This window comes from Musca autumnalis, unplaced genomic scaffold, assembly GCF_047663935.1.
Source record: "Musca autumnalis isolate F117 unplaced genomic scaffold, ASM4766393v1 scaffold_2, whole genome shotgun sequence".
NCBI classification, from domain to species: domain Eukaryota; kingdom Metazoa; phylum Arthropoda; class Insecta; order Diptera; family Muscidae; genus Musca; species Musca autumnalis.
Genome location: NW_027411755.1, coordinates 264588892 through 264598331, shown reverse-complemented (window position 1 = coordinate 264598331; position 9440 = coordinate 264588892). Strand labels below are relative to the sequence as shown.

The following is a 9440-nucleotide window of genomic DNA, read 5'->3' as shown; positions in this document are numbered from 1 at the left end:
AATAAGACAAAGAATTAAAATGAAATCAAGTTTTTTTTTGTTTTGTTATTGAATTCTAGTTTCGAAGTTAAAAATAAATATAACTTACTTGCGATCTTCCAAGGAAAATCCTTCATCGCCATTTTTATACCGCATACATGTAGCATTATTTGCCACACAATCACAGCGGCATTTGCGCGTTACAACCGTGTGTGGTCGTGGCAAATGTGCATAACGTTCAACATCCTCTTCCAAGGCAGTAAAATGTCGAGGACAATGACAACTGAGCATATTCTCTGAATAGTGATGGTACTGCGATGGTATTGGCGTTTTTATATCTGATCGAGACAATGACGACGATGATGCTGATGTTCCCGCTGCTTGGTGATGGTTTTTATGCTGGTGATGTGGGGGATTTTGCAATTGCAACGATCGCGGATGATGATGCTGCCATGAACCAGATCTTTTACCACGTGGCATCGATTCGTATTGCAAAGTGGCACGATTGACACAATGACACTCAGTGTGATTTTGCATTGGTAACGCCTCGATTTCCTTGCGATAATTAAAGTCATAGGACTAAAAATAATAAAAAAAGAAAACAACAACAAGATGAGACATGCAAAGTGTGTGGCTATGAATGAAGATGAAAGTCATTTAAATAATTCAGATTCAGTCGAAGCCATTAATAAGTAAAACATGTTGAGGCCACCAACTATCTGATCGTTGTATCGATACATATGAATATGGGTTTTCTTTATAAAATACAAAAGTAATGGGTGTGAAGTCATTTGCGAGGGGTGGTTTAATAAGATAATGGAATAAAGCCAAAAGAATTTATTTTTATGAACAATTTGTAGGGGCTAATAATGAGATAGTGTCGCGAATATATTGGCTTCCCTATGTAGTTCAGTCAGGATAGACAATTAAATAGCAAAAATTCCCTCAAAGCTGAAGTTTGGTAGAGAGCTAGGGTTTTCCATTTAAAGCAATGGCCTAAAAGTCCCCATCGATCCCATGTGTGCAAAAAAGTTATTCTGGGTCAAAGTTAACATTTTAAGGGTTTTTTTAGATTTTCGGTCTTTTTTTTGAAAACAGTTGGTCTAATCAAAAGGTGACTAGAGAGAATATTGTAGACAGAAAAATTATCTACAAGTTTGGTCTTAATAAATTTTTCCTAGAAGGAACCATTCTTGAGATATAGCGGTTTTAAAAAACACATAATTTGTATGCACATATTAGGGGTATATGCACATATTCAGGCGAACCGGCTAAAATAACCGAGTAACAGGGTCTATTCCCCCGAAAAGTATATGTTCCCTTGAAGAACACATTTAAACCTACGTTTTAGAAAAAATTGCTACAAAATCCGAAAGTGTTTAGTGGAGTTATTCCATGTTAGAGTTATTTTATGCAAAATTAACCCATTTAAGTCACCTCTGTAATGGAAAACCCAACGGGAACGACTCCAACGAAAACTATCCGATTTTTTGAATTTTTGTCCGAAGGTAGGGTTTGATGCGCTGATTACGGAAATATATAATTTTCATGGGCGACGGATCCGGTTCGCCGGTTATTTGACTCGAAAAGTCGTATTTAAAAACCGGGTTAGACTCGGTTCTAATAAACCGATTACGACAATGTGGATATCGTTGGAAAGCAAGTACCTGAGTAAATGGACCGACATGGTGCATCTTGCGAAAGGAATGATAGTTATGGTGCCCAGCTGCCATTTTAGTTAGTCCCAGTAGGACTTCTTAGAATTTTTGAGTCATTTTGTCGGAAAGCATGGATTTGCCCACGAAAAAAATTATACCGCTGTAAATAGGATCTCAAGGAGGACGACCAGCCCATAAACTGCACTCTGTCGAAAATTTTTAAATTTTGTTCCAATAGGAACTTGATCTACGTTTGGACGGAATTTTTACCATGTGCAAAGCATTGGACAAATCTGACACTCAATTCGTAAATAATCGTGCCTATCAGACATTTTAATTGATGCCGTCAGGGATATTTAGAGCTTTTGGGATATTATCTAAGGAAGCATGGACTTACCCCAAAAATTGTAGGGGCCGAGAGACATGTCTTTTTTTAGGGGAGGCATCTAAAGTGGAAGTGGACCTATATATCCCATTTTCAAAGTCCATCTATGTAAATATTCCGAGGGGCAAAGTTTGGACCAAATCGGTTGCTCCGTTCGAGAGTTATTGTGGGCATCAGCCAGTCAGATTCATTAGAGCTTTTGGGCTATTATCTTAGGAAGTATATACTTGTCCCCAAAAACAATTAGGGGCCGAAAGACATGTCTTTTTTAGTGGAGGTATCTAAAGTGAAAGTGGACCTATATGGTCCAATTTCAAACTTGATCTAAGTAAATATTCCAAGGGGTAAAGTTTGGACAAAATCGGTTACTCCGTTCGAGAGTTATTGTGGACACCAGCCAGTCAGACAGAATGATGTTCAGAGCAAACAAAAAACTCCAAATTGTCTGAAACGAATTTCGTCCAAACATCTTGGGCTCCAGAACTATTCCATTGAATATGAACTTCTAAAGACTAAGGGTATACAAATTCTTCAAGCAGTAAAAATTTCAAAGCGACCTAGATTATTGTATAAACTGCATCATTAATGAGGAAGGGAGGTATTAGAAGAAGTGATATACCCCCCAACATGATAAAAGGTAAACAAATGTTGGGTACTCGCTTACTTCGTTCGAGAAAATACCTTAAAGTGCTTTTAAGCGAAGCGAAAATTCATCATCAAATTCATTAGTATCAAATCAGCAAGACAGATAGACAGACTGAAGGGCATGGATAAGCCGAATATTCTGAAACGGATTTAGTCTTAAGATATGACGGTTGTGAAACGGTATTTTCGATGAGACATGTTTTCGATCGAATAAAGTGTACCATAACGCTGAGGTTGACGTTGTCTTGGATAGGAATTGCATTTTAGGAATTGTAGAAGGTAGGATTTGTATCTGACGCAATGCGGAATCGTTGAAATACCAGTAAACAACTTTCTTGAACATACGAACTGCCTATGAACGCTCCTTAATGGTGAAAATAGCGAAAAACATTTGAAAATATTCGATTTTTGTATTTTTTTCTGAGATTCTGGTCCATAGACAGTTCGTATGTTCCAGAAAGTTGTTTACTGGTATTTTTGATATATCAATGTGGTTAATTCTTTTCTTGAATTTTCAACGGTTTAGTATACATGGAGCAGAAACTAATAAAAGAGGATAAAAATCGCAATTGTATTGCTATTTTGGCCATAAAGAACCGTTTCTACAAAGTTCGTATGTTCTAGAAAGTTGTTTATTGAGACCTAAGGTACATTTTTGCAGATGGTGGTTTGCTTAAATTTTGGTCGGTTTGATATCTGTAGCCTAAAATCCGAGAACAAATTATAGGTGATATTTTACCTTGACGATGAGGTTGAATGGGTTTTATGTGTTCACAATTATTATTCTTTAAGACGACAGCAACAACTTTGCTTCCACGAGTAAACCCAAATTCTCAGCGATTTAGAAGAAAGGAGCCCCACAATATGATCCCTTTTGACATCAATGCCTTGGGGCTTTGTGGGCCCATAACCGCGAAAGTTGAAGTGATAGGAAAATTCGCCGGGAAACCATTACTCAAAAAATAACACACCGTGTAATCAAAGTATCAATAGTTAGGGTATATCCCCAGCAAAATTCGGATACATTATTCTTTATGTAACCCATTAAAAAGTAATCTAACAAGGTAAAACTACTTATTGCACTACTTACTAAGTAACGAGTACGGTTGCCTTAATGAAATGTATGCCCAACTACAAATTCTAGGGTTGTGTGTTCAACGCTCACCGTCGGATCCAGGGTTTCGGATTCGGAGTAGGAGTCGGAGTCGAGCAATTTTGCTGGAGTCGGAGTCTGAGTCGAAAATAACACGACTCCGACTCCGGGCAAAGCTTTTCTATGCTATATAAATATAACATTAAATTCGGGACACCAATTATTACGAAAAATCATTACTTATTTTAAAAGAAAGTTATAAGCAAACAGTACCTATATTATACTAAATTAGAGGATATTTACTATCATTTGAAGTCTAGTCTCTTCATCTTCAATTTGTTTACACAATGCATGTCGAGAATATCTTTTTGGTCCAATATATTTGCAAGCAAAAGTTATGTTCTATGACGATCGAATTAATTGGACATTGAACGTCTCCTATATAAGGCCTACAAGTCTTCTGCCATAAGACCTACTGGTCTTCTCACAAAATTCTACTGGTCTGGGCATATTGTCTTTTGTGAAAAGTCATCCTTGTCTTCTATTAGAGGACCTGTTGGACTCTTATGAAAGACATTCTGGTCTCTATGTTAAATACTACTGATAACACTGTGACACAAAATGGAATTCAACGTCTGGGGCCGTAAAATTCCCTTTGGGAATGAAGGCCCTTATTGAGCATATTAAGAACCCCAACGGATCCCTTAGCTGAAGTTTCTGAGTTATGGCGTAATGATATTTTTATATCATTATTTGGCGTTATTGTTGCATCATTTGATATAACATGTTTTCAGTTAAATATAATGAGTCGGAGTCGGCCCGGAGTCGGAGTAGGAGCCGGAGTCGTGAAAAAATACCGTCTGGAGTCGGAGTCGAGGTATTTTCAGATCGATAGTTTTTTGTTTACAATATAAAAAACAGTAGGTGGTGCATGATCGCATCCAGCAGAGAGCAAAATAAAATAAAAAATGAAGTGTGTTGAAATTTAAAACAATGAATTCCACCTAAACTGTTATGAAAATAAACATAGGTTTTTAGCTTTTTTGAGATGTTATAGAATAACTAGCTATTCCGTGAGACACCCCATGTTAAAATAATGGGCAAGTAGCGAGTTTTGTAAGTAGTTTCTACTGCCAAAAATTCTAATAAACCCCATTATTTAGTTATGATTTCCTTGTCTTCGCGCGAAGTGTGATTGTGGTGCTTCCTTCTAAAACATGTATACTCGTACCACACATTTCGCATATCTCAGAACTTGCAAAAAATAGCCCACAATTTTATTTAGTTTCCAGAGAAAATTTTCTTTTAATAAAAATATCAATATTCCAATTTATGCAAATCATTTCAATTTTTTGTGTTGCTTTAAATAAAATGAATAAATTTATCTCAACGCCTTCGGAATTTCGTACTCAAACAATTTGTCAAACAATTTATGAAGACCGGACCGAACACAGCACTTGGACAATGAACACAAATATAGAATTGAACAAAAAATAATAATAATAATAAAATAAGAGAAATACTTACAAAAACATAGACCATGACAATTTCTTGTCGCTTGACAGTGCAGACACTGGCTGTGGAACCACAGCAGCCTGTATCTTCTCCACATCTATGTAGAATTGTGGCATAAGGCTCGTAACGTTTCGATGTATTATTTGAAACGGGTATAACGCGTGGCATAGGCTTCCGACACTTGGTGGCATGTATCATGCGTTGCCAATGTTCTGTGGCCAGTTCATGTGGAGTTCCTGTGAAAAAAATAAAATAAAAAAAAACAGAATATGAAATCATAAACATAAATGAAAACCAACAACAACAACTAGCATAGAACCTAAAGTTGAAAGCCATTGAAATCAATGATGGTGGTGATCTTTGTGAGTTGGCAGTTTTTGTTATTTGAATGTGGAGGAGTTAAAACTGCAACAACTCATTCAATCAGTCAGCCAGTCGGCTGGCCAGATGTCAGCATAACTCATCCCAATAGTCATTGGCACCGGGCATATTTATGGTAAAACCTAGGAATTACTTTACCACAAGCATGCACCACACAACAACGACAACTTTATTACGAACACTTAACAATGAAATGTCCAATCCCTTCCTACTGAATGCGAAACAGCTAACCATAGTCACTTCATGAGAAGTTTATGCTTTTCTTCTAAGTTAATGTTAAAAAAAGAAATACACCACTGCTAAGGCTAGGCTGGCTTATTGACAGCCGTGAAACGCGGCGCACGCAGGCGCTCTTACAACCGTGTCACATCATTTGCATTTTCCAGAATTAGCTCCTAGATTTAGTTCGTCTCCTTTTTTCTTAGTCTTCTTGTTTTATTCCTGATTATTGTGCGGCCACTGCTGTGGAGGCGGTCATTTAAACAAAATTATGCATTAAAGTGAAGGTATGCATATCCCAGCCTGTGAGACAGACAGCCATCCAGCCAGCAACATACACAGCAGATAGGCAGGCATTCAACAAATGAGTGCATAAAATCATTGCGTGTCTGGGGCCAAGTGAATGTTTGATGGCTGTTTATTGAGTTCCTGGTAACGGCAGACCGACCATTGATCGATTATGCATTTTGTCTATGGGTCTCTTTGTTGGTTCCATTCGATTCTGGCATCAGCGTAATTAATTTCTAACAGTAAATACCTTTTATCCGGCAAATGTGTTTAATGGTTGTGGCGGATTAAGGCACAAAAGCTCAGATTATGGCCGTCTTATTCAAGTTTGTCCATCAATGGCCAGTGTAAACATTTAACAGCCACAGCAACAACAACATCAACAAACACAAAAACAACTACATTAATAGTTACAACAAGTTATGTGGCGAGAAGAGTAGTACATGAAGGAGTTCAAAGAATTTGAACTTTTGCAAATTTTGTTCGGGTGTGTGTGTGTACGTTTAATAGCTTTCCATGTTATTAGAATATAAACATATATCCGTAAAAGAATGTCAAGATGAGGTGAATGTCCTGCAGAGAGTTTGTCAGAGTATATGAGGAGAGAAAACATGAAGTCAATTTTATTGATTTTGGGTGCTTAATTCAATGCTTAATTTTGTGAGTGGATATTTTTTTATAGAACATTGGCATATTTTATCTGAGACACTTATTAATTTAACCTTACAAATAGTAATGTACCCTAAGTGGACAAAGTTTGCGCCGAAATTGAAGCCCAGACGACAAAATGAACGGTTCAAAGAAATACTCTACGAGTGCTTAGAAATAACAAATGTCAATTCGCACTAGAAGATTCCACGGTCGCAAATGCAATAACGCTGAGTGAGCCGTACGAGATTTAATTATATCCACATACGTTAGATTAATGCAATAAACGAAAATCAGACCGGTATATTATAGATACGGCATAGAAATTGGGGTGATACGTTAAGATTACGAAAATTTAACAAGTGATAACAGTTGGGTAATGTAGATAAAATATTCAAAATACCGAAAATGGGGTGTTACCGTTCAACAGCTGTAGCACAAACATCCCGGACGGGATAATGGACACTTATCTCATATCAATAAGTACATCCCGATTCATATTAACTCAATGATATGGATCCTGTAGTTTATCACCGAATCCGAACGGCGTGTCTGAAGACACCACTTGCAGGGAAGTTTTACATGGCTGAAATACTCAGGAGATGTCGCCAACATTACTGAGAGTTAATTTGCCACTGTTGAAAATTTGATGTTGCCTCGCCGGGGAATCGAACGATCTTCAGCGTGTAAGGGGGATGTGTATACCATTGCACCACGGTGGCACCCAACCGTTCAGTAAAGTCAAATCAAAAAGTGGACCTGTATCGACATTTCTCTGCGGGAATGTTTTAATCCCCCAACGAAGGCTTTATATTATACATACATACAGTTATCTGCACAAATGTTGTTTTACCCGCAATGAATACTAAATACAAGATTTCAGTTATTTCGGTTGGTTGATGTGACTGAAACATTTTAAATGTACAAAATCGGAAAGTACCGTTCTATGGGGCTATATCAAAACGTTGATATGCACCAACAATGAGGCTAAAACCTTAAAAATACCAAAACGGACGGTACCGTTCTATGGGACTATATCCAAAAGTGTACCTATGTCCACAATTTTTGGTGGAGAATTTTTCACCACTGAGAGCCATAAACGCTCAATTACAGCCGATTTAGGCCGAAAATGTAGATAACAAGTAAAAAAGTATCAGTCAGCTGTGCTGACGGAGATATATCCTGAGCCTCTGACAAAAAAAAAAAAAAAAAAAAAAAAAACAATAATTATGCCGCGTGTAAATTGTATTGATATTGTATCACTAATTTCGAAATACGTGGAATATGTAGATGTCGTAATGTTGGGCTATACCAAATCATTGACACATACCACAAAGTTTTAGTAGGCTTACTTCTGATTCATAGAGAACTCGAAATATTAACATAACATGGTCATATCAAAGTGTATATGACAAAAAGACAAAATTTTTTAGTTTTCCATCGAAAAAAAAATTGAAAAACGTTTTTTAAGCTACACGAACGATTTTTGTGCATTGATTGAGAAAAAATTCCCATTCTCAAATCTTTTCGAGATACTAATTTCGGTTATTGCGCGTAAAAGTTATAGCGGCTTCAGTTCTGATAACAAGAAAAAAACTTAAAAAAAACTCTTAGAAATTTCACGATGTACAAAATATGGGCCAAATCGGTTATTCCCTTCAAGAGTTATCGTGCGCACAAATTTTCCGAACATTTTCGAACTTTTGTGTGGGAGGTACCGGAAGGAGTGCACCGATATAACCCATCTTCGAACTTAAAGCCAACCGATTCGGTCCAAAATTTGGTTTTCGTAATATTTTTTCCAAACATAGTTTGAGTTCGAAGATGGGTTATATCGGTCCACTCCTTCCGGCACCTCGCACACAAAAGTTCGAAAATGTTCGGAAGATTTGTGCGCACGATAACTCGTGAAGGGAGTAACCGATTTGGTTTGCACATCATGAAATTTCTACCAGACTTAGATGAGGTTCCAATATGGACACAATCGGTCCACTCCTTCGGGTACCTATTGTAGCAACTTGCATTTACTGCCCCTCATACGACGGTATAAGTTTCATCAGAGGCAAGTCCATACATCCTGAGAAAATACCCTGAAAGATGAAAAACCCCTATGACACCGTGTGTAGTGAGTGGTTGGAACATAATATAACTCTCGAACGGATCTACCGATTCGGTCTAAAATGTGTCCTTCGTAATATTTTGTGCAAACTTAGTTTAAGTTTGATGATAAGCCATATCGGTCCCCTCCTTCAGGTACCTTCCCAACAAAAGTTGAAAAATGTTCGGAAAATTTGTGCGTACGATAACTCTTGATGGGAGGGACCGATTTGGTTCATACTTCACATATCCTAATATATCTACCAGATATAGACCAGGTTCGAATATGAGCTGTATTTGTCCACTCCTTCAGGTACTTCCCACACAAAATTTTGGATAAATTCACTTTAAGGCCTGCCCTTGAATCACTGATTTTTGTTGAAGCAACTTGCATTCGCTGCCTGAATTACGAAGTAATAGTTTTTTTCTGGGGCAAGTTCATATTTCTTGAGAAAACAGTCCGAAAGTTGTAAAAAACCCCTATGGCACCATATGCAGTGGCTGGAGTGCTCGAACCAAATACTGCGTTCCA

The 9440-nt window shown here is 37.4% G+C and overlaps 1 protein-coding gene across 6 annotated transcripts in view; it reads right to left on the bottom strand.

Annotated features, from left to right (window-relative positions):
- LOC141391994 (uncharacterized) overlaps positions 1–9440 on the bottom strand; it is a 92422-nt gene that overhangs the window by 970 nt on the left and 82012 nt on the right. For all 6 annotated transcript variants that reach the window (XM_073964823.1, XM_073964825.1, XM_073964824.1 and 3 more), the window contains exons 4-5: positions 5288–5511; positions 89–558 (exon numbers count right to left, since the gene is read on the bottom strand). In XM_073964823.1, the coding sequence (XP_073820924.1) occupies positions 89–558; positions 5288–5511 (694 nt within the window). The remainder of the gene's footprint in view (positions 1–88; positions 559–5287; positions 5512–9440) is intronic.